Raw genomic sequence first — 25486 nt, 5'->3', positions numbered from 1 at the left:
TGGTGTTTGGGTCGGATACCCAACCGACCTGAATCCATTTCCTCGGGTTTGGTAAAGCATTTTGCATCCCAAATATATATCGGGTCCGGTTTCAGGATATCCATCGGATTCTCTCTTGGATTCGGTTTAACAAGGAAACCCGATAAGAGGCTTGTATGTTTAAAAACTCTGTGGTCAGTACTTTAAGGCTAAAGCTATTTTAAAAAAAATACCCCTTTGGTAAATCAAAGGTTGGCCCCTAAATGATTTTTTACCAAATTTATCAAATAAACCTGTCAATTACACTTGAGAAGTCTAAATAGCGACCGCCCATCCAAACATGTATATAATGAACCATATAAAACCTTTTGATCCCTAAGTTACTTGGAATTGACATTTAGCGACGACACTTCTTTTCCTTCTAGGTTTATGTTGCTTTACCAAGGTTTCAAAAAAGCTACTTAGGAGGCAACGAGTTAACCTACTTATGCTTTGCTGGTGGGAATTGGGAGCATAGTGACAAATATCTCGAGATTTATGAAATGCGATAATATCGTGAGAAATTGCCTGAAAGTTTAAAATGACAATTTCTTGTGAGATTTTCAAAATATCGTGAGATTTATGAAAAAAATACCACAATTTAAACACGATATTTGTGTTTTAAATGATTATTTATCATGAAAAAACCGTGTATTTTTTTAATAATTTTTATTAATATTTTTTTTTATAAAAATTATTTTTTATATTTTTTAATTTATTTTTTATTGCCAACATTTTGCCAAAAAAATGTGAGATTTATGAAAAAATTTCAATTTCTTGAGAATCTTTGAAAAACCAGCTCATCATGCCTATGAGAAAAATAATAATGACAATAATAAAGGCCCCAATGTCTGCAGTCCATATCAATTTTCTCAGAAAATACATTCTGGTTTTGTTGTACGAATGGAAACGAGTTAGATGCAGGCATTACCTGATCCAACATAGTAAGATGTAATCTACTAATCGGTTTCTAAGTCGGATAACAGGCACAAATGGTAAAAGAGCCCTACACCAACTATTTACCCATGTACCAGGTGCAATTGTGAATGTAGTAAGGTTTTCAGATGGTAAAAAAAGAAAAAATAAATCCGATTTGGATTCTTTTTATTTATTTTGCATTCGTTTGTAAAAGAAATAAATAACCAGATCCGACCCCTTTAAATAATTGGATCTGGTAAGGCTTCAGTAAGTTGGATCTCCGAGGATCCCTGAAAACGAGTCAATTCCATGATAAAACGAGAAAAACTGTTTAGCATCCAATATCCACTGATCCAGTCAATTTGTGATGAGAGGAGAGACATTTGTTTCATGCCTTTTCCTATGAAAGAGGCTCTTTTTCCTAGGAAATAGGTCTTTTCCTATAAAAAGTGAAACAAAAGAAATATATTTTGAGACTCATATAATAAATAAATAAAAACATCCTTTTTTTTTGGTAAAAATAGGTTGCTACTCTCAATCACTTTCCTTTCAAAGAACAAAAAAAATCGTACATGTTTTTGTGAGACCGAGTCAGAGGGCGCCAGCACCCACGGAAAGCTCGAAGGGTATAATGGCATCACCATAAATTCTAACATATCAAGGGGGTGATTTCCTACGATCGCCGCGTTTGCAATCATCTTCTTGCTTGTTATGAATCCAAAATTCACAGAAGCCAAACTCTCTGGCCCCTCTTCTGCTTCTCTCGCCTCCCGATTTCAACCGCGTCGACGCGTCATAATAAATGAAACAAATTCAATCCAACCTTTCCGACCCCTCTAATACAAAAGAATCCGACCCCCAAATTCTTCGAATGCTTTCTTCAGATAGGTCTGCAGATTCTCCGAACAATCTCTTGATCTTGCCTACAACGGTCCCGCTTCAGTAGGAAGGAGTTGTTTCGTGCCTATCGAGTTGTCGTGAGATCAACGCTTTTCTTCTCATGAATCCTCTCAGAAATCTTACTCCCTCCAGATCCATGTCAATTGCAACTTTGATCCGGTGGTTCTTGTAGAACAGCGGCGATAGAGTTCTCTGGGAAAGGACCTTAGTTTCTGCGGATACGGAGAGGACCGCATTTTCTGCCTATAACGCGTCGAAACTCTAATTGTTTTGAATCCATGTGTCCAGCTGAACAGATCGAGTTGAATTGTTAGGTTTTTAGTGTTGATCGAGGGGTGAAATTTCGTGGAGGGTCGTTGTTGTTTTTTTTTTTTGGGGTCGGGGTAGGGGTGCAATGAAAGGTTTGATTCCGCTTCAGAGCGGGAAACTTGCTGGTGGAGGCGGTAGCGGTCGGTTGTTTACGTTCGGTCTCATTGCGTCGTGGTACGCTTCCAATATCGGTGTCCTTTTGTTGAACAAGTACCTGCTCAGCAACTATGGGTTCCGGTTTCCCATCTTCCTGACAATGTGCCACATGATGGCGTGCTCGCTGCTGAGCTACGTCGCGATCGCCTGGTTCAAGCTGGTGCCGATGCAGACCATACGGTCGCAGGTGCAGTTCATGAAGATCGCTGCCCTCAGTGCCATCTTCTGCGCGTCGGTAGTCAGTGGGAACATCTCCTTGAGGTACCTGCCCGTCTCCTTCAACCAGGCTGTCGGGGCGACCACGCCCTTCTTCACCGCGGTTTTCGCCTACGTCATGACGATGAAGCGAGAAGCTTGGTTGACGTACGCGACGTTGATTCCAGTTGTCACAGGAGTCATTATAGCGAGTGGGGTGAGTTGAGCTCCGTCCTTGGTTCTTTTCTTGGCTTTCATTGTTTTGATTTTATACGTTTTGATTTTGAATTGGTTGATTGATCTCCATTCATCATATGGCGTGTGTAAGCTGCCTATAGGATGATAGGCACCGTTATGATTTGAATGTTAATGGTGTGCCTTCTTTTTTTCTCTCGCTTGCTAAGTTGAGATCAGTGTTTAGTTTCTTTTTTGGCTTTTGGGGCTGGTGTTTTCTCTAGAGCAACTATTCCTTGTCTTTTTTTTTTCATCTGTTGTGCCATATTGAATTTGCCACTCTGTCTGATTTGTCCCTAACATCATTTCCTTCGTCACATTGTGGGGGAAAGTTGACTGTTGAAATTAGATGTTGGTGTCAGTGTCTCCTCCATGTTCGCCAAAATTTCATTGACTTGTGGCTGGGACAGAAATAAAATCATGTTTTGATTGTTAGAGTGGTTGATGTGTTTGGGTCGAGTGTCGTCTGTACAAGATATGGTATTTCTTGTCAGTGGCTTTGGCTTTCAGGATATTAACTGACCAACCTTATTGTTATTTGGCATAGGGTGAGCCAAGTTTTCATTTGTTTGGGTTCATAATGTGCATTGGTGCAACCGCTGCAAGGGCATTAAAGTCGGTGCTTCAAGGGATTCTGCTGTCTTCTGATGGGTACAGCCTTTTTCTATTATCCTTTTTAATAGGCAATGCCTTTTTCTATTGTTAGTGAACTAGTGTTCTAGAAAAAAATGAGGTTAATGTGAATCTGAGTTGGATTTCTAGATTGTTAGCCTATCTAATTTGATTTAGTCTGTAATTATGTGAATGGTTGGGACAAGGAACTAGTATCATGATTCATGACTGTGAACAACTATTCTGAATTGTAGTTTTTTCTGGAATATTTCTGTATGCTGCATCTTTTAGTTTATCATTTTGAATCTGTGAATGCTAGTGCAGATGCTTTTTTTCATTATTGGTTTGGATAGTCTTATTTAAGTTAAGAGCTATGCATCTTTCCAAGCCTTCTTACCTAATCTAACTGAAATTCATCTGCTTTTTCTTGATAGGGAAAAGCTCAATTCAATGAATCTTCTTCTCTACATGGCTCCTATTGCTGTTGTGCTTTTGCTGCCTGCCACATTATATATGGAGCCAAACGTGTTGGGCATGACCATTGCGCTTGCAAGGCATGATGTCCGAATTGTTTGGTACTTGTTATTCAATTCATCATTGGCATATTTCGTTAACTTGACGAATTTCTTGGTCACAAAACACACTAGTGCTTTGACTCTGCAGGTATGTTGTCTATTTAACACATTTTTCTGTTTTTACTTATTCAATGCACATGCTACAGAAAAAGGCACACTTATGTACTAAAATTTTATTATTTGTTATACACTGAGAATTCATTTCGCTAATGATTTTAGATAAGTGTGAATTCAGATGGTTTCATTTCTTGGATGAATAGGCTCAGCCTCAATATTACATTTTCATAAGTTCGGTGCTTCTATTTAGTCATTTTGTAGCATATGTCATCTCAAACTGAAGATTGGTACATCAACTAAATGAAAGAACTAACCGCTATGGGAAGATAAACTTACTGATAATTAAACAAGGAAATGCTACTTTTTAATGCTGAAATATGGCATTGAATCGAATCTGGTTTTGGTTCATCTTTATAATTTTGTGTTCTATGGCTTCACACTAACTACTACCTGTGTTTGTAACTTTGTATAGCCCCATTGATTGAAGTGGACTACAACATGAAGCATCACTTACAATTACTAAATTAACTTAAAGTAAGGCATGCTTTTACGCGGAAAAATAATTGTGTCTTGTCTATTTCTTTACGTATCGTGTAATTTTTTTTTCTGACTGATTTCCCTCTTAAAATTTTGGTTAGCATAATTGTTTAAAATTTTAATTGTTAACCACTATTGAAGGATGGATGGACGTGAAGAATACAGCGATCTAGCTGATATCTTGAGTTTTTATTAACCTCTCCTAAAGTTAGTTGAGGTTTTCGTAGATTTTTCTCAGAGAAATAAAAACTTTATTAATATCCCTTTAGATTTTCTTCTAGAGGGAGTGTGAACAAAGATTTTTGTGGCATTGTGTAATAGTGTACTATCAAAAGGGTAAGGCTAGCAACTAACCTGAAGTTACTACTACTACTACTCTTACTACTATTTGCTGTGCAGTCACTTTTGAAAGGTTGCCTGACTAGGGTTTGGAAGTGGGAAAAGATACAAAAGTCAAAGCAAGAAGTGAAGCATTTTAAATTTTACATGAAGTGAGAAGTGAGGAATCAGTTTAAAAGCAAAATAGGAATAGAAAAATGATGCGATATGGGATTCAAATGGGAAGTGAAATGAGAATCAATTAGGAAGCGAATAAATACTAAAAAAAACAATGACTATTCTTAAATTCATGATTTTATAGTATAAGAATTAAATTTTTCTCAAAATCTAAAAAATGATAGTAGCAATTTAGGCCTCGTTTGTTTCATGCAACTTACATCTGAAAGTGTTGTGCTGGCAATCCTGATGCAATCCTTTCCCACCATGAATGAAACAAACATCAAATCATTATGGTGGGAAAGTGCCATGCTGGCACAAGTGGGTCCCAGTTTTTCCTACCACCTACCGCTATTTATGTGTAAATCCATTCATACCCTCTCCTATGAAAAAGCTTTCACATGGGCTGAGCTGACAGGTTTTTCAGAAATCCATGCCCATTCTCATGTAAAGCCTTTCCTTTACATGAGAATGAATCAAACAAGGCCTTAGAGAAAGCACATGGGAAATGAGAAAGGAAAGGAAACATATAGACAACATGCAAAGAAGCTCCAGAGTAGCATATAGGAAGCATGTAGGGAAGCACGTGTGAATCATAGAAGTGTGGAAGAATCGAGATTCTCAACAAGTATTGGAAGGGAGGAGTATCACACTTATGTACTGTTTCAACCTGGCATATGGAAAGACACTGGAAAAATGAGATCATCCCTATGTCTTTTATTTTTATTATTTCCTTTTGGCTTGGGTAGAAAGGAATGGAAGGTGGTAGCTTTGGAACTCTAAACTGGTTGCAGTGGCAAACATTGTAATAGTTTTGGTTCTCCATGGATGATAAATCTCTGATTGAAGATTCTGACACTTCTTGGTGTCAATGTGCAAAGAGGGAGTTGCCATATGCATTCTTCACAAAGGTATCTTGGTTGCTGACTCTTAGTTAAACATTTGGCCATGAGAAAAAAGGTTCCTTATGGAGTGTTTAAGCAAGAATTATTTGTTTCCTGAGTAAATGATTAACTTTGAAAATGTTGACAGCAACTCCCATTGAATATTGGAATCTCTGTCTAGGATCCTAGTGATATGGGGCCATTTACTGAGGAAAAAATCATGTACGTCTATAGATTACCAATCTTGGGCTTTAATGGTCCATGTTTTTCTCTATTAAAGCAACATAGATATCTCATACAATAATGCAGAATTGAAAATAAGATGTTTACAAACATTTTTTGTGATCTTTAAGATGTGTACTAGTCATGCCTCACTTTGAAGATTCTTGATAGGCCATCTGTTAATCCATAAAGCAAACAAAGAATGTGGGTTTCAATTTTATATGAAGATTGGTAAGTTTACCAGAGTAGTGGCCTGTCAGTGAAAAGGGTTATTGTGGTTTCTGAAGGACAGCAACAAAAATCCTGTCACTTGAAAGCTATGTCACATGGGTGCGGGTGCGGGTGCGACACGGGTGCGGCGCAATTTCAAAAATTTTGGACACGGGGACTCGGCTATATATACAACAACAAACAACAACAACTACGCCTTCATCCCAAAACAATTGGGGTCAGCGATATGAACCAAAAAAGAAATTCATTTTGGGTCTTCCACATGAATCCTTTTCCTCCAATCATTTCTATCCAACGCCATGTCCTCGGTGAGGTTCAAAGCATTCATATCCTTTCCTATCATCTCCATCCAAGTCTTCCTAGGCCTACCCCGACCTCTTTTAACTAATATATTTTCCCATTTCTCCAACCTTCTAACTGGAGCATCATTAGGCCTTCGCCGAATATGTCCAAACCACCGTAAACGATTCTCTCGCATCTTATTTTCAATGGGTGCAACACCTACCTTCTTACGTATCTCTTCGTTCCGAATCTTATCTTTTATTGTATTTCCACACATCCATCTAAGCATCCGCATCTCAGCTACACTCATTTTTTGAATATGATGTCTCTTGGCAGCCCAACATTCCGTACCATATAGTAAAGCGGGTCTAATAGTCGTCCTATAAAACTTTCCCTTCAACCGCAATGGCATTCTACGATCGCACAGCACTCCAGTAGCACTTTTCCATTTCATCCACCCAACCTTTATCCTATGATTTACATCTCCATCAATTTCTCCATACTTTTGAATGATGGATCCCAAATATTTGAAATAATCATTCACCGGTATATCTTGCTCACCAAGCTTCACTACACTCCCATCACTACTTCGTTGCTTACTAAACCGACATTCCATATATTCAGTCTTACTCTTACTCAACTTAAAACCTCTAGCTTCCAATGTCTGTCTCCATAATTCTAACTTAGCATTAACCCCAGCTCTAGACTCATCAATCAAAACAATATCATCAGCAAACAACATACACCACGGTACATTTTCTTGAATTGATCTCGTAAGCTCATCCATCACTATCGCAAATAGGAAAGGGCTTAAAGCAGATCCTTGATGTAACCCAACCGTTATCGGAAAATTGGTTGTCACCCCTCCACAAGTGCGGACATTGGTTACTACTCCTTCATACATATCTTTAATTATACTAATGTACTTGAGAGAAACACCTTTCTTCATCATTGTCCACCAGAGAACGTCCCTAGGTACTCTATCGTATGCCTTCTCTAAATCAATAAAAACCATATGCAAATCTTTGTTCCTCTCTCTATATCTTTCAATAAGTTGTCTAAGAAGATGTATAGCTTCCATAGTTGATCTTCCAGGCATAAAACCAAATTGATTCTCCGATATCATGACAACCTTCCTCAACCTAGACTCAATCACCCTCTCCCAAAGTTTCATAGTATGACTCATGAGTTTTATACCACGATAGTTTGTGCAATCTTGTATATCACCCTTATTCTTATATAAAGGCACCAAAGTACTCTTCCTCCACTCATTAGGCATCTTATTTGTTCGCCAAATCAAGTTAAAAAGATTTGTCAACCATTCTAAACCTTTCTCTCCCAAGCATTTCCAAGCCTCGATAGGTATACCATCTGGGCCAACTGCCCTTCTTGATTTCATTTTCTTCAAAGCCTCTGCAATTTCTTTCTTTTGAATCTTGCGCATGAAGTCACGATTTATCTCATGAAAAGGAATGGAGAAGTCTCCAAGATCTTGAGCATGACTATCATTAAATAGCTTATCAAAATAATTTTTCCATCTCTCCTTAATCTCCTCATCTTTGACTAAAACCCTTTGCGTTTCATCTTTGATACATCTAACCATACCCAAATCCTTCGATTTCCTATCTCTCATCTTTGCAAGCCTATAAATATCCTTCTCGCCTTCTTTGGTATCCAACTTGTCATAAACCTCCTTATATACCTTAGCCCTCGCGTTTCGAACAACTTTTTTAGCTTCCTTCTTTGCTATCATATACTTCTCCAAATTCTCATTATCACGACTCTTACTTAGATTTCTATAACACTCTCTTTTAACCTTAATAGCTAATTTGACATCCTCGTTCCACCATGATGTATCCTTACCTAGTGGTGCACCGCCTTTAGACTCACCCAATACCTCCTTAGCTACTTTTCTCATACCACCCGCTATCTTATTCCACATTGATTCTGAATCCTCCTCGAGACACCAATCAACTTCCTTAACTACCTGCTCTACAAACATTCCTTGTTTAGCTCCTTTCAGTGCCCACCACTTAATTCTAGGATCTATCCTATGTCTATCCCTTTTGCGGCATTGTCTAATTCTAAGATCTAAAATTAAGACTCTATGTTGTGTAGCTACACTTTCTCCTGGTATAACCTTACAATCGATGCAACAACCCCTATCTCTCTTTCTAAGTAGGAAAAAATCTATCTGACTCGTATTAACCCCACTTTTAAATGTTACTAGGTGAGACTCCCTCTTCCTAAACCAAGTGTTTGCTAAGATCATATCATAGGACAAACAAAAATCTAAAATCCTTTCTCCACTTTCATTTCTTTCTCCTATACCATAGCCTCCATGGATATTCTCAAATCCATCCCTACTAATGCCTACATGTCCATTAAGGTCACCGCCGATGAAAAGCTTTTCTCCATAAGATGTCTCTTGTACTACTCCATCTAAATCTTCCCAAAATTGATGCTTAATGGAATCATCTAAACCTACTTGAGGTGCATAAACACTAATAATATTAATAATATCCGTACCTAATACTAATTTAATAAGTAAAATTCTATCACCCTTCCTACGGACCTCAACTACATTATCTATAAACTGACGACTCATAACAATCCCTACTCCATTCCTATTCCTATTTATTCCTGTATACCAAATCTTATATCCCCAAGGTTCTATCACTTTAGCTTTCTCACCTACCCATTTGGTCTCTTGAAGACATAAAATATCAATCTTTCTCCTACACATAACATCTACCAACTCTACCAACTTACCAGTTAAAGACCCTATGTTCCAAGTGGCTAACCTAATTTTATGGTCTTGGACTAACTTCTTTACCCCCACCCGTCCAACAAAGTGAGGGAACCCTTGCCTATTTGACACCACACCCGGGCGCCGGTGTGACCCGTCGCTTCTGGGCGACGACCTAGCAACCCTTGCACATTTATCACTGCCTCCGGGCCTAGAGAGTACAGCGCGTCGCTCAGTAGGGAACGCCCCAACGAAATTCTCATATTGGTTCATTTTCATAGGATATGACAGTTTTTATGCTGACTGTCACAGGCCTACCGCAACCCTCCTCCTTTATCCGGGCTATATATATATTAAAAAAAAAAAAAATATATATATATATATATATATATATATATATATATATATATAAATAAGACTCGGTCAAAGTTGTGCCCATTAGGGGACAGGTGATGAGTTGTGAAGGCATTCTGGACACTTTCTTCATACAGGAATAATTCACTTTTGGGCACTTTCTTCATACACTGTAATAATTCACTTTCTTCATACAGGAAAAAACCACAAAAACTTGAGTTGTGCCCATTCTGTACTTAAAACTTGAAAGTGTACAGGTTTTTTAGTTGTGATGGGTTTTTTTCCTTACAGCTGTAGCCCAGAAAATTTAAAAAAAAAAATTCAAATTTTTTTTTCCAAAAAATGGACCAAAATGACCCTGGGTGCGTTGACCACACCCAGGGTCGGGTTGACCGAGTCCAAGCCGCACCCGTGTCCGCACCCGTGTCGGTGCGTGTCGACGCGGGTGCGGCGACCTTGGAGCCGAGTCTGTGTGACATAGCTTGAAAGTTGAATTTAATGAAGAATCCCAAGTCTTGATATCTCTTTATAGCTCATTGGCAACGTAATACAACTGGGCACACTATCACTCTTGTCTTTTTTGGCCTTTTTTTTTGCTTTACTAGATCGACAAGCATTAGGAGTCAAGGTGGTATATATATATGTTCTGAATTTCATATTGGTTAATTTAGTCTTGAATGTTGTAACTCTCAATTTGGGGAGCTTTGGACAAATATGTTTAACTTTGGTTATTAATGCTATTATGCATTATTTGTTGATGTTAGATGATTTTGTTACTTGATTTTTAGTTGAATGCTCATATTTTATTTGTTAGATTACTTAGGTAGATCGAGCTGTTGCATTAATGTTATTGTTACATATTGTTCTCATAGCTTTTGGTTTTTATTTTAAGTTTCCTATTTGTTATTGGTTTTTGATTCATTAATAAATCATTCCTTTTATTTATTTGTGTTTTTTAAATATTTTTTAAATTTTCAATTTTTTTTAAATATGTGTTTGTGAGGCTTACACTTTATGCTTCACTCGCCTTGCTACACCTCAATGCTTTTCACAACATTGTCACACACATGTTTTGGGACATAATACGCCCCTCAAAGTGATCATTTTGTGGCTTTGGTATTGTTACGATCTTAGATTGTAACAAGAGATGAAAAAAAGATAAAAAGATGGATGGAGAAGATGAATCAAATTCTTCACTTTGAGGGTGAAGAGCCTCCGATTTTTCCTTAATTTACCCTAATTGGGTAATTGGACTCAAGTCACTCAACCCATTAAGCCACTACCCGAACCCTGTAATGAACTCAAGGTGTCTCCCACACCTCAAACAAGAGGCAAATATGAACCCACAAGGGGTGAAAACGCAATAGCCACTCAAGGGCTTATAAGAGCACTTAACACAAATAAAAACTAGTCTTTATTAATAAACACATGCACATAAAAATGCATAGAGATACAAGGGACAAGAGGTCCTATTTATAGAGTTAACATGAGAGAGAGAGAGAGGACATAAAATAGCTGTTGGGGAGCTCCCAACGGCTAGAAATCTAGCTGTTGGGGAGTTCCCAACAGCTGGAAGGCCAAGGATAAAACTGCCCTTGGCCCATATACACAAGTATGTGTATATATAAATATGTATATACACATATTCTAACACCTCCCTCAAATTCGCAGGGAGACCACCGAGAGTTTGCATAGGAGCAAGTGAAATCTTGGAGACGGAAGTGTCTTAGTGAAGAAGTTCGCTAGTTGATACTCAGATGGTACATACGGCAGGGTGATGGTCTTCTTTAGAAATTCTTCTCGAACATAATGGTAATAAGTTTCAATATGCTTTGTGCGTTCATGAAATGTATGGTTGCCTGCAATATAGACAACACTCTTGTTGTCATAGCATAATTTGGAGGGTTCAAATATATAAACTTCAAAATTTCAAGTAATTGTCTCAACCACACTAATTCATAAATCGTAGTGGCCATGACATGTTATTCGGCTTCTGCAGAGGATAGAGACACCTACTGCTTTTGTATTTCCATGATATCAAAGAATCACCTACAAAAACACAAAACCCAGTGGTTGAGCAAAATTTATTGACATCTGCCCAATCAGATGCAAAATATGCAATGACATCTAATGTGGAGGAAGATGATAAAAATAATCCATGATTAATTGTAGTTTTAACATATCTTACTATCCTACTATAGTGAGTGTTGAAATTGACTAGTAGTATGAATTGCATGTGCAATATCATGACCAAGAAGTGGCCGCCTAGGGTGATGATGCTCGGTGTCACCTCGAGGGACAGGTACAGACCCGGTTAATAAAATACAATTATTGAGACTGGTGTATTATTCGGATATGGGTCTAGGACCCGATCCATACTTATACATGTTTTCTATATGGGTCGTTTATTGTATTTGGGTCTGATTTGTATATAGGTCTGACGTTACATTCCAGACCGGACCCATATTGTATTCTCCATATATATTAATGCTAATAGGGCACGATGGGGTGTGTTGAATACCATCACCAATTGGTACCCCTTTACAACGTGTCGTCTTCTTCCTCAGCACACACATATTCTGGTGTGATTTCTCACATGGTATCGGAGCAGGACTTCATCTGATATCTATCCAAGGACATGAAGTTGATCCCGGAAGTCGTGTTTGCAGAGATCGACCTTCGAACTCCAGGTTACGGTGATTCTATTTTTTCTTTCGACCTTCTTGTTAATTCCAAATCCTCTTTTTTTTCTAATCATCTCTTCTCTTTTCTAATCATTCCTTTCTCTCTTTAGATCTTGACAGATCTAAATTTAATTTCAGATCTACGTCTTTGATTTCAGATCAGCGTCTTCTCTTTCTCGGTTTCGACCATTATTCTTCTCTCAAATCTGATTGTCCCATGAGATTTGTTTTATCGTTGGCCTTTTGAAATCTGATCCCCTCATCAGATTTATATCCCCTTCTCAGCTGGAGTCCTAATTTTCATGTCAAAAAAGGGGGAATATATATATATATATATATATATATATTATGCCTCTTTCTTACTATAAATTTGATTCATTGTTTTCCCAGTTACACCATTTTTAAATTTGTCCTTGTTGATAATTCTGGAATTGATCGCAAGTCTGATCGTATTTTGTGCATATCAGATTTATTTCCCAGTTACGACATTTTTAAATTTGTCCTTCTTGATACTTCTGGAATTGATCGCAAGTCTGATCATATTTTGTGCATATCAGATTTATTTATGTGCAGTTCTTTAACCAAAACAAAAAAAAGGGAAGAATAGTGCTCCTTTTTTTATTCTTGATTCATTTATGGATTCTCCTTCTCTTCCATCGAGCTTTCTTGGTCAACTTATATCTGAAAAACTCAACAATTCCAATTACCTAACCTGGAAGAGGCAAATTCTGTCTTTCATTAGGAGTTTGGATCTCTTTGGACACCTTGATGGATAGTTCATGCCCCACCAGAATTTGTTTTACAAAAGGAACGAGATGATAAAGGGGAGGTTTTCAACAAATTGATTCGTAATTCAGATTTTGTGGCGTGGAGAAGAAAAGATCAGGCAGGTGTGTCTTACATTACCTCTACTCTGTCCCAGGAGGTATTAGTAGCCATTCCAGATGAGTGCTCGGCCATGGAGCTATGCATAGACATACTCTCAGATCTCAGAGGCCAGAATTTTACTTTTGAAAAGGGAGTTCCAACTTCTGAGAAAGGACTCTTTATCTGTCACAGAGTATATGAATAAAGTCAAGATTATTACATACCAGCTAGCCATGGTGGGTTGCGACATTTCAGACAAAGATAAAGTTCAGCCGACACTGAATGGACTTGGCTCTGATTATCACATGCTAGTCACGTCTCTTCTATGTCTACCTTCGTTGCCTAATTTTGAAGATCTACGAGCAAATTTGCTGTACTACGAAGTTTCCATCAGAGGCGAGGAGATGGCCTCCAATTCGACCAAGCATGATGTTTTGGTCATAGATTTTATGCTAGGTAGGGGGCGTGGAGGTTTCCAAGGAGGACGTGGACATGGACAAAATGGCCAAGGGGGCCGTGGACTACTGCTCACCCCTAATATACAACATCATTACCTTTCAGGAAACCAGAGTTTTAGGAATATACCCACTTGTTTTCAATCCAAGAAAAGAGGGCATATTAAGGCGAATTGTTGGTTCAATCCGCAGAACAAAGGAAAATTTAATGGTGCTGGGACTTTTGCACGAGGAAAGACAGGAGAAGGACCTAAGGATGACGAAAAGGATAATGTGAAGAATCTCCTAATAACTGCACTTTCAGGACTGAGCTTTAAACAAAATGAGCAAGGAACTTGGTATATTGATTCTGGAGCTGCCGCACATGTGACAGGTGTTTTTAGTAAGATTTTGAAACATGTTCCTTATCGTGGGAAATACAGTATTAAAACTGGCGATGGTGCTCTCCATCCTATCTCTCATGCTGGAAATGTTCTCCTCCCATTCCTTGATTTTATCTGATGTTTACCATTCTCTTAGTATTGTTAAAAATATTGTTTTCATTTCTAAACTTGTGGATGATACTAATTCTTCTGTCGAATTTACTCATTCTGTATGTGTCAAGGATCTTCTCACGAAGAGGACGCTCGTTGAAGGAGAACGACAGAGAAATATGTATGTCCTCAAGGAAGCCTCTTCTATTCGTGATGATTCCTCCAACACATCAAACACTCAGCCAACTTTGCCATTATTGTCTAAAAATGTTTTGTCTTTCTCAGTGTAATAAGTCAAAAATTTGGCATTATCGTTTAGCTCATTGTAATCGTTTCTTTGATCAAAAACTTGTTTTAAAAGGACTTGTCCTGACGTCCAGTTTGAGTCTTGAATCCGATGTGTCACTTTGTTCTAGTTGCCAATTATGTAAGAGCCATGTTATCCCTTTTAATTTAATAAATCAAAGAGCTTCCCGTCCCTTTGAAATTATTTATTCTGATGTTTGGGGACCTGCTCCTCAATCTTCTTTATCTGGAAGTCGTTATTATGTTACCTTAATCGATAGCTATTCCAGATATACCTGGATCCATTTTATGAAACATAAGTCTGAGGTGTTTAAGTTGTTCCGCTCATTCCATGCTCTAGTTTGTAATCAATTTTCGTCTACAATTCACCATTTTCAATGTGATGGTGGGGGAGAGTACTTATCAAAAGAATTCACTGAATTTCTCCAAGATAACAAAATAAGTCGTCGTATATCTTGTCCACACACACCTTAACAAAATAGTGTAGCGGAAAGAAAACATCGTCATATTGTGGAAAGTGCACTCAACATGCTACACGATAGGCATATTCCTCTTAATTTATGGACGGAAGCCTTTCATTCTGCTGCGTATATTATAAATCACTTGCCAATGAAGCTCCTAGAAAATCAATCGCCCTATTTTACGTTATTTGGAGTTTACCCTGATTACAATGAATTACGGGTGTTTGGCTGTGTGTGTTATGTTCATATTGACAGTTCTCAGCGTAACAAGTTTCAGGATAAAGCGTGCAAATGCAAATTTGTGGGATATGTTTGTTAAAATATATCAATAAATACATATATGTGTGTGTGTATTACACCATAATACCCGATAGGGGTATTATGGTCATTTCACACAGTACTCGATAGGGGTACTTGTTTTTTTCCTTTTTTTATTTTTGTATTTACTTTATTTTTTGTTTTTCTTTATTTTATTTTTTAAGCCACATAAAGGGGCCCCGCCATAGAACCGTTGGGGAATCCCAATGACTCTATGGGAGCCCCCTTTTGGCGCACCTTTTGAGGCCCTTGTGGAATCCCTTCCTCTCTTTTCTTCTTGTATAAATAGGGGTGAACCCCTTTGTATTGATGCATGCTTGATAGCTCTCTCTCTCTTTTTCAATAAAGAGGCTTTTATATTTTTGCCTTTTTCAAGGCTTGTGTATGTGTTGTCCCTTAGTGGACTTGGTTATTGTCTCTTTTGGTTGTCCATTGTAGGACATTACAAGTGCTTATAGCACTCTTTATATTTCCGCATATCTCATTACATGGTATCAAAGCCATCAAATTCTTCCAAGGTGAAATCTTGTCTCTCTCTTCACTTCTTTTACATATTCTCTTATTGAAGCAATGGAGACCAAGATCGACCTATCATTCAAGCTCAATGGAAAAAATTACATGATGTGGGCATCCAGAATGGAAAATAATCTCAAAGGTAAAAAGCTTTGGGGTTATGTAATGGGGATCATTCCGGAACCTCAACTTAAGCTCACAAAGATGGAAGGAGGTCAAAAAAAAGCTCTTGAGGGAGATGCTCGCCTAAAAGCAATAGAAGACCATCAACGTCAAGTGGAAGATTGGGAAAACAACCATGCAAAAATCCTAGCATGGTTTATGAACAATGTTGAACTTAAGGTATGTGCTAATATTGCAAAATTTCGTCGAGCCAATGAAGCTTGTTTTTTCATGAAGGGTATGTATACCCAAAAAGATCTTGCAAGAGCCTATTTCTTGCAAGAAAAACTTAGAACTACAAAACAAGGGGATATGAGCATCCAAGATTACTATAGTGCTTTAAACCCTTTGTGGGATGAATTGGCTCTTTTAGAGCCTAAATGAGTGGCTATGGAGGATGTTGAGCTTAGACAAAAACAAATGAAACAAGATAGATTGTTTCAATTTTTATTTGGGCTTCGTCCTGAATTTGAACAAGTGAGATCCCTACTCCTTCATAGATCCACTCTTTCTCCTTTAGAGGATGCCATTGCCGAAATTACTCAAGAAGAGACTCGACATGGCATGAGTAAAAGCATGGATGAAGTTCTTGCCGTATCTAAACCCGAAAATCATGTTAAAACATACAAGCCACCTCATTTTGGAAAACAAGGGAATGGTGGAAGGAAGATGATTATATGTCATCATTGTTATGAGCCGAGACATATCAAACCCGCATGCCCAAAATTAAATGGGACTTTCAAGCCTAAGGTGGCTTCCGTTGAGAAATCCTCCACTAAAGAAGATAAAGGCAAAAACAGAGATCTCAAGGACACTCTTGGTCAAATATCCATGGCTCTCTAACAAATCTTAAAGGCTACTTCCTCCACCTCCGGTGCCGCCATTGCCTCTTCGTCGCCTCTCGGTACGTATTCTTGGATTTTAGATTTCGGAGCTTCTTTTCACATGACTTTCCATGAAAAATGCTTTAACCAACATATGTACCAATTCAAAAATATCTTGTGTTTCTACAGTCGATGGAACTTTTCTCAAAATAAATGGCATTGGAACTCTAGATCCTAAAAATTTTCAAAACTTTTTTGTTCCAAAAGTAAGAATAGTTCCTAAACTAAATCTCAACCTTTTTTCCGTTTCCCAAATTGCCGACCATGGATGTGAAATATCTTTTTCATCTCAAGGATTCTTTGTGCAGGATCTCCAGTCCGAAAAGCGGATTGGGCAAGGCCATAGAAAGGGAGATCTTTACTACATGGATCACTTGACACTCCCTACAAATTCTTTTTGTACTTATGTCCAAGACAAAAGTATTGAAACTTGGCATAAAAGACTTGGACATCCAAGTTATTCTAAAATGTATCTTTTTCCTTTTGGAAACAAGTTTTGTAAAGAAAAAGATATCAATTGCAAAAATTGCATTTTTGGAAAAATGAAGTCTACTCCATTTCCTACAAGAACCTTTATTTCAACTAGACCTTTTGAATTGGTGCATTCCGATGTGCGTGGACCATCTCCGATTCTATCTAAAGGTGGTTATTCATATTATGTGACCTTTATTGATGATTATACTAGATATGTATGAATTTATTTTCTTAACCTTAAATCGGAAGTCTTTACCTTTTTTAAAGAATTTTGTGCAAAGATTCAAAATCAATTTCAAAGTCACATATTCATTCTTAGATTCGACTCCGGAGGAGAATACCTATCAAATGAATTTCAAACATATTTAAAACAACATGGCATTTGTTATCAAAGATCATGTACAAGAACTCCACAACAAAATAGACTAGCGGAAAGAAAACATAGGCATATCTTAGAAACAACTAGATCATTACTTATTTCTAAAAATATTCTTAAAAATTTCTGGGCCGAAGCCATGTTAACCTCAACTTATTTAATCAATCGAATGTCGTCCTCAAAATTAAATAATATATCTCCTTATGAAAAACTTTTTAAAATGTTACCCGATTTCAATCGTCTTCGTATTTTTGGATGTAAATGTTGTGTTCTTTTACATAAAAGAGATAAATTATCATCAAAGGCAATTGAATGTGTATTCTTGGGATATGGTGAAAATCAAAAGGGCTATAAATGTTTTAATTATAAAAATAATAAGTTATATGTCTCAAAAGATGTGACTTTTTTAGAAGATAAGAATGGATTTGAAATATTAGACAAACAAAATGAAATTGAATATATGTTTTTAAATGATCTTTTAGAAGATACAAATGATGAATCTTTAAGTCATTCGGAAATGTTAGAAAACACACATAATAGTGAAGACACACATAATATTGAAATATCACCATCTGATGGTGACAATCTACATGTTTACACCCGGCGTGAGCAAGAAAAACCTATTAGTGCTTTAAAAAAATTCTTGCGGCTTAATGAACCTCTAGAAGAAACTTCCCTTAGGCGTTCCTCTAGAGAATCAATTCCACCTAATAGGTTTGTTTCATATGAATCTCTCTCACCAAATTATAGAGCGTGTTTAATAGCGTGCCTTCTCATTATAATCAAGCAAAAAATATATCACATTGGATTGAAGCAATGAGGGTAGAACTAAATGCCTTAAAGAAGGCTAAAACTCGGGAAGTAGTTCAACTACCTCCAAATAAAAAAGCTATTGGATGTTGTTGGGTTTACAAAGTAAAGACAAAAAGTGAAGGTTCCTTAGAACGATATAAAGCAAGATTAGTAGCTAAGGGATACTCACAAGAATACAGTATTGATTATGAGGAGACCTTTGCTCCTGTTGCTCGAATGACTAGTGTTCGAACCCTAATTGTTGTGGCATCTAAGAAATGACCTATATTTCAACTAGATGTTAAAAATGTCTTTCTTAATGGTCAACTTAATGAAGAAGTATATATGGACCCTTCGCCGGGAATTACTCTTGAACAAGGTCAAACTCTTAAATTATTAAAAGCTTTATATGGTCTTAAACAAGCTCCTAAGGCTTGGTATAATAGATTTAGTGCTATCATGATTAAGATGAGATTTCGTTCTTGTTATACTGACACTGCTCTCTTTGTTAAAAGTGCAAGTAATAGTATGATTATTCTTTTACTTTATGTTGATGATATGATTATCACAGGCAATGATGAAAGTGTTATTCTTAATGTTAAAAATATGTTAAAAGATAACTTTGATATGTTTGATTTAGGTTTTCTCAGATATTTTTTGGGAATTGAAGTTGCATACTCTTCCCGAGGGTATATATTATCATAGATGAAGCTTGTTGCAGATTTATGTTCCAAATCTGGAATTTCAGATGACAAAAAGGTGGAGACTCCAGAGGTCATCAACGCTAAACTACGGTTGGAGGATGGGGTTCTACTGGATGATCCTACACCCTACAAACAATTCATTGGATCTCTCACCTATCTGACCATCACCGGGCCAGACATCGCTCACGCTGTTCACTCTGCCAGCCAATTCCAGCATGCTCCTACAACTGTGTATATGAGTGTCGTGCTTTGAATTATTCGCTATATCAAAAACACTCTAACTAAAGGGCTATTTCTATACTCACTCTGTTCATTAAATTTGCTTGCCTATACTGACGCTGACTGGGGAGGAAACCCAAATGATAGAATCTCAACTACTGGTTTCTGTGTCTTTTTAGGAGATTCGCTAATTGCTTGGAGATGCAAGAAACAACAGAAAGTCTCCTTATAATCTATCGAGGCTGAATACCGGGCTATGACAACTACTATGATGGAACTTGTGTGACTTCGAAGACTTCTTAAAGATATGAGAGTTGAAATTTTCGGTGCCTCGAAGCTTTGCTGTGATAACAAAAGTGTTATCTATATTGCCAGCAATCACACCTTCCATGAGCGGACCAAACATATAGAAATGGACTGCCACTATGTTCGTGATGAGTATCTTCGTGGGACAGTTACACTGCCATACGTCACCTCCGAATATCAGCTCATAGATTTTTTTACTAAAGCACTTCCTGCTCCTCGCTTCTTGTTTCTCCTTGGCAAACTTTCTGTCATCTCTTCGTAAAGATTGAGGGGGGTGTTAAAATATGTGTGTGTGTGTGTGTATTATACCAAAATACCCCATTATGGTCATTTCACATAGTACTCGATAGGGGTACTTGTTTTTTTCATTTATTTATTTATTTATTTTATTTTTTGTTTTTCTTTATTTTATTTTTCAAGCCACATAAAGGGGCCCCACCATAGAATCGTGGGGCCCCCAACGGTCATAATTGTGACCGTTGGGGGCTCCCAACGACTCTATAGGAGCCCCCTTTTGGCGCACCTTTTGAGTCCCTTGTGGCCTCCCTTCCTCTCTTTTCTTCTTGTATAAATAGGGGTGAACCCCTTTGTATTGATGCATGCTTGAGAGTTCTCTCTCTCTTTTTCAATAAAGAGGCTTTTATATTTTTGCCTTTCTCAAGGCTTGTGTATGTGTTGTCCCTTAGTGGACTTGGTTATTGTCTCTTTTAGTTGTCCATTGTAGGACATTACAAGTGCTTATAGCACTCTTGATACAAAGGATATCGCTGCTATGACCCCATCACTCACCGCATCCGGGTCTCGCGAGACATGTTCAATGAGACTAATACTGGAGATCTAATGAGTGCAGGTGACCGCAATAAAGAAGTTGAAGGATACCAGCCATGGCTTGCAGCTGAGCTATTTGATCATATAGGAGCACAAAGTATCTTGCCAGATCGTATGCAACCTGTTGAACATCATGAGCCACATGTACAAGCACAACGGGACGCGCCGCCCGATAGACAGATCATTACAGGGACTGTTCCGGATGTTGCCAAGTTTAAAGGGGCTATCTATACACGATGCAATAGGAACCATGATCAGAGACTTGATGTGCTACCCAGGCAGTCTGCAAGAATTCGTCATCCCATCGAAAGGTGGGTCAGCTATGATAACTTCTCCACAAAATTGCAATTGTTTATTTCTCAAATTGAAAAACAGGATGAACCTGTCACCTTTTTGCAAGCATCTCAATCAGCCAAATGGGTGAAAGCTATGAATGAGGAAATAGCAGTTTTACATGAGTGTGAGACTTGGATGGTTGTTTCCAGACCTTTAAACAAGAAGGTTGTAGGGTCTAAATGGGTCTATAAGATAAAGTACAAACCTGATGGATCCATCGAACGTCACAAGGCGAGACTAGTAACCAAGGGATTTACACAAGAATACGGGCAAGACTACGAAGAAACCTTTAGCCCTGTGATCAAAATAGGCACCATTTGATTAATTTTATCTTTGTCAGTCAATTATGGATGGCCCCTCAGTCAACTAGATGTCAAAAATGCCTTTCTTCGTAGGAACCTGAAAGAAGAGGTGTATATGGAGCAGCCCCCCCCCCCCCCCCCCCGGTTATGCAGCAAACGGTCCCAGCACGCATTTTTGCAAACTACAAAGATCACTTTATGGGTTAAAGCAGGCCTCCCGCTCATGGTTTGATAGTTTCTCCCTTGAAATTCAAGGGCATGAATTCATTCGATCTCACTTAGACCATTCTTTATTTATCTTCTGAGATCCTTAGGTAACCACTCTTCTTCTTATATACGTGGAGGACATTATCATTACTGGGAACTCGACTGATCACATAGAAATTACAAAAGTCTTACTGAGTCAGAAGTTTAAGATGAAAGATTTGTGCAATTTGCGGTATTTCTTGGGCATTGAAGTCGATAAAGTGAACGTCTCTCATTAACGCAACATAAGTATACTTTGGATCTGTTGGACAAGGCAAAAATGCAAGATTGTAAACCTCTTTCTACTCTCAGTGTGCTTAATCATAAGCTTGGCTCTCAGGATGGAGAAACATATAAAGATCCCACACAATACCGTAGTCTTGTAGGTATGCTTTAATATCTCACATTTACCAGGCCAGACATTGTATATGCAGTTAATCAAGTCTCGCAGTTTATGCATGCCCCACGCATAGAGCATATGAATGCAGTCAAGAGGATTCTTCGATACTTGAAAGGAACCCTTGGGGATGGTCTAGTTTATCATCAAACTAAAGCTAAAAGTGCACGACACCGACTAGAGGTGTATACAGATGCAGATTGGGCTGGAGACCCAGATGACAGGCATTCAATATTAGGGTATTGCGTTTTTATTGATGAAAATCTAATAGCCTGGAGCAACAAGAAACTATGAGCCGTTGCACGATCCATCCCTGAGGCTGAATATCGGTCTATGGCAGCAACCACTCTAGAGGCCACGCGGTTAAGGCATATCTTCTAACTGAATTAGGCAAGAATATTTTGCCCACTACTCTTTTATGCGACAACCAGAGTGCTATACAAATAGCTTTCAATCCTATCTATCATAGTCGCACAAAGCATATTGAGATCGATTAACACTTCATTCATTAGAAAATTGAAGACAAAGAGGTTGAACCAGCTTATATCCCAACTGCAGATCAAGTCGCTGATTTATTCACTAAGGGTATCACAAGTATAAAATTTTGGTTCTTAAAGAACAAGTTGTCCATGGTGCAGCACCATGCACAACTTGAGGGAGGGTATTGAGACTGATGTATTATTCGGATACGGGTCTGAGACCCGATCCATACTTATAGATGTTTTCTATATGGGTCGTCTATTGTATTTGGGTCTGATTTTGTATATGGGTCTGACGTTACATTTCAGACCCATCCCATATTGTATTCTCCATATATATTAATGCTAATAGGGCACAATGGGGTGTGTTGAATACCATCACCAATTGACGCCCCTTTACAATGTGTCGTCTTCTTCCTCAACACACATATTCTGGTGTGATTTCTCACAAAAATTGTGTGTGAGAATAAAACATACATTGAGATTGCCTTGAACTTCGCTTTTTGCCTGTGAAGAGTACCCATAGATGAGAAGAGGTCGGTGCATGCTTTGGTGGAACTTATGAACACTTATTCTCTTTCACAAACACACGAACGGAAGCCTCTTTATCTTCTAAAACTCCTTCAGCTTTGATACCATGTCACAAAATACAAAATCTTTTACGATAGAAGCCACTTATGGGCTGTTACAAACACTCAAAGAGTGTATATACAAAAGACCAATTATGGTTCAATAGCCAAACATACATTCACTGTTACAAGAGAGCAAAAACACTTAAAAAATAATCTCAATATATTTTAGCAATATGCTTAGAAAAGCATGTATAACAAAGAGGGGGAGACCCCTTTAAATAGACTAACATGGGCTGGTCCAACTAGCCGTTGGATCAGCCCAACAGCTATAATTTAAACTATGACAAGAGTTAGACGTGGATATATTGCGCGGAGGCATCGTTGATCCGAGAAACTTCTGCAATAAGTTAGGTAGGGCGTTAGTATAGTTCCCTATCACGAGGAAACCTTTAGATGCCTCCGTTACCTTTTGGGAGGCCTACGACCCATAGAAACTAACTGCATGAGACTGTCCCTTAGCCCGTAGGTCTTGGCACAAGGTTAGAATTTTAGCTCTTTCAGAGTGGTATCTCAGGGGAAGTTGTAGACACCTTTCCATACTTTGTATATGGAGTACTTTACTTAATTTCCTCCCCCGTCCTAGGCTTTGGCGGTATTTCTCCTCCATCCAATTCCTAAAAATTAGGTTCGTCATTCTCGAGATATCAAAAGAAAATAAAGGTGTTTTGTCTATTCTGTCCAAAAAAAGAGGGAATGCACATCAAAATTGATGATTCTTAATTCAAAATATTTTCTATCTAGATTTTGGTCCCTATCAATTATATATTTATCTTCTAGGAAATAATTAATAGTTATAACATAATCTCAATATATTTCAGCAATATGCTTAGAAAAGCATGTATAACAAAGAGGGGGGAGACCCCTTTAAATAGACTAACATGGGCTGGTCAACTTGCTCTTGGATCAGCCCAACGGCTAGAATTATAGCAGTTGGGACCAGTTCAACAGCTGTGTTACGTAAGGATAAAAAGAAAATACAAAAAGGAAAAAAACAAAAAATATAAAAGATCAGTCAGCCCCTAGAGGACTGACACCTATTACATATGCAAAATGATTGAAATACCTCTGATGAGTATTTCAGTCTACAACCAGAAACATAAAAATATAAAAGACCAGTCAGCCCCTTGACACCTATTACATATGCGAAATGACTGAAATACCCTTGATGGGTATTTCAGTCTACAACCAGAAACAGAAAAATAAAATATATATCTTTACATATATACACATCTATCATATAACTGATATATATATATATATATATATATATATATATATATATATATATATATATATATATATATATATATATATATATATATATATTATACATAACTTAACATTCCTAACACTCAAATGCACGTCATTTCACCAGCATCTGTCTCCTCCCATACATCTATGGCATGTATTAAATCAAAGATAGATTACAGGCCCAAATTTCGGAAAGACTCGTGCAACAGGTCAATCCTTTGTGTGCATAATGAAGATCTGATCCATCAGTTGGCAACTCTCATGTCTTTAGATACCCTTATCATTATAATAAAAAAAACTTAATTGTTCCTCTGGATATTTCCTGAACCTGGCATTAAAGAGAGTGGCTTTGGTTCCCTCCCTCTGTGTTCAACCATGATATGTTTTGTGCACCAAACACAAACCGTTTATTTCCTTCAACTGAACAATAAAATCCATTAATTTCTAGCAAACAGAGATTTTTGTGAAATCAGTTTCTCAAGGATGTTTGTGGTTGAAGCATGCCTCCTTCATGCTAGTAGTGTGCACATGCGTCTTTTATTGTCACCTGTATTGTTAAGGGTAATTTCTCGGTGAGGGTATTTCTCGGAGAGATTTTCAAAAGTTGATAAATCTCAAAAATATTTCTGGAATATCTCAGCAATATATAAAAAGTAAAATAAAAATTCTAAAAAATAATTAAAAATACAGAAATTAGAAAAATAAAAGAAACAGTCCCTTCTTCCCTTTCTTTTTTTCCTTTCCTTCCTTCATTTCCTTCTTCTCCCTTCCTTTCTTCTCTTCTTTCCTTTCCTTCCTTTCTTTCTTCCTTTCTTCTCTTCTTTTCTTTTCCTTTCCTTTCCTCTCCTTATTCCCCTCCCTTTCTTCTCTTCTTTCCTTTCCTTCCTTCCTTTCTTCCCTTTCTTCTTTTCCTTCCCTTCCTTCCTTCCCTTTCATCTTTTCCTTTCCTTTCCTTCCCTCATTGAAAATATCGCGATATTTTCAATATATCGGCGATATCGGTGACACTGAGTTGCACTAATTATTTGTGATAAAAGAGGAAAATGATGCTTGATACTTGTATATGAGAATGCATAGCATTAAAACATTGCCATGTTGCAAAATCCAGTAGTTCAAGAAACAGATTTCTGTTCTGTCAGGTTACTCTTCCAGAAATATTGTGACTCAGTTCATTTTGTTGTTCATGTTTTGCATCTTGAAATACCCTATGCAGGTTTTTGTTCTTGTAATTTTATGTTGCTTATCAACTTGGAAACTTGTTTATCCATTTTGCAAGATGTGTCATGTACTTCT

At 37.6% G+C, this 25486-nt stretch overlaps 1 protein-coding gene across 2 annotated transcripts in view; it reads left to right on the top strand.

Moving 5' to 3' along the window:
• Positions 1 to 1533: 1533 nt before the first annotated feature.
• The window catches only part of LOC149845761 (putative sugar phosphate/phosphate translocator At3g11320), a 35662-nt gene continuing 11709 nt past the window's right edge, over positions 1534 to 25486 (top strand). For both annotated transcript variants that reach the window (XM_089997727.1, XM_089997726.1), the window contains exons 1-3: positions 1534 to 2713; positions 3278 to 3381; positions 3777 to 4005. In XM_089997727.1, the coding sequence (XP_089853853.1) occupies positions 2231 to 2713; positions 3278 to 3381; positions 3777 to 4005 (816 nt within the window). In that variant the 5' untranslated portion in view covers positions 1534 to 2230. The remainder of the gene's footprint in view (positions 2714 to 3277; positions 3382 to 3776; positions 4006 to 25486) is intronic.

Source organism: Nuphar pumila, chromosome 2, assembly GCF_984573655.1.
Source record: "Nuphar pumila chromosome 2, dmNupPumi1.hap1.1, whole genome shotgun sequence".
Lineage (NCBI taxonomy): Eukaryota > Viridiplantae > Streptophyta > Magnoliopsida > Nymphaeales > Nymphaeaceae > Nuphar > Nuphar pumila.
The sequence above is the reverse complement of the archived record's forward strand: the minus strand, read 5'-3'. Positions and strand labels throughout refer to the sequence as shown.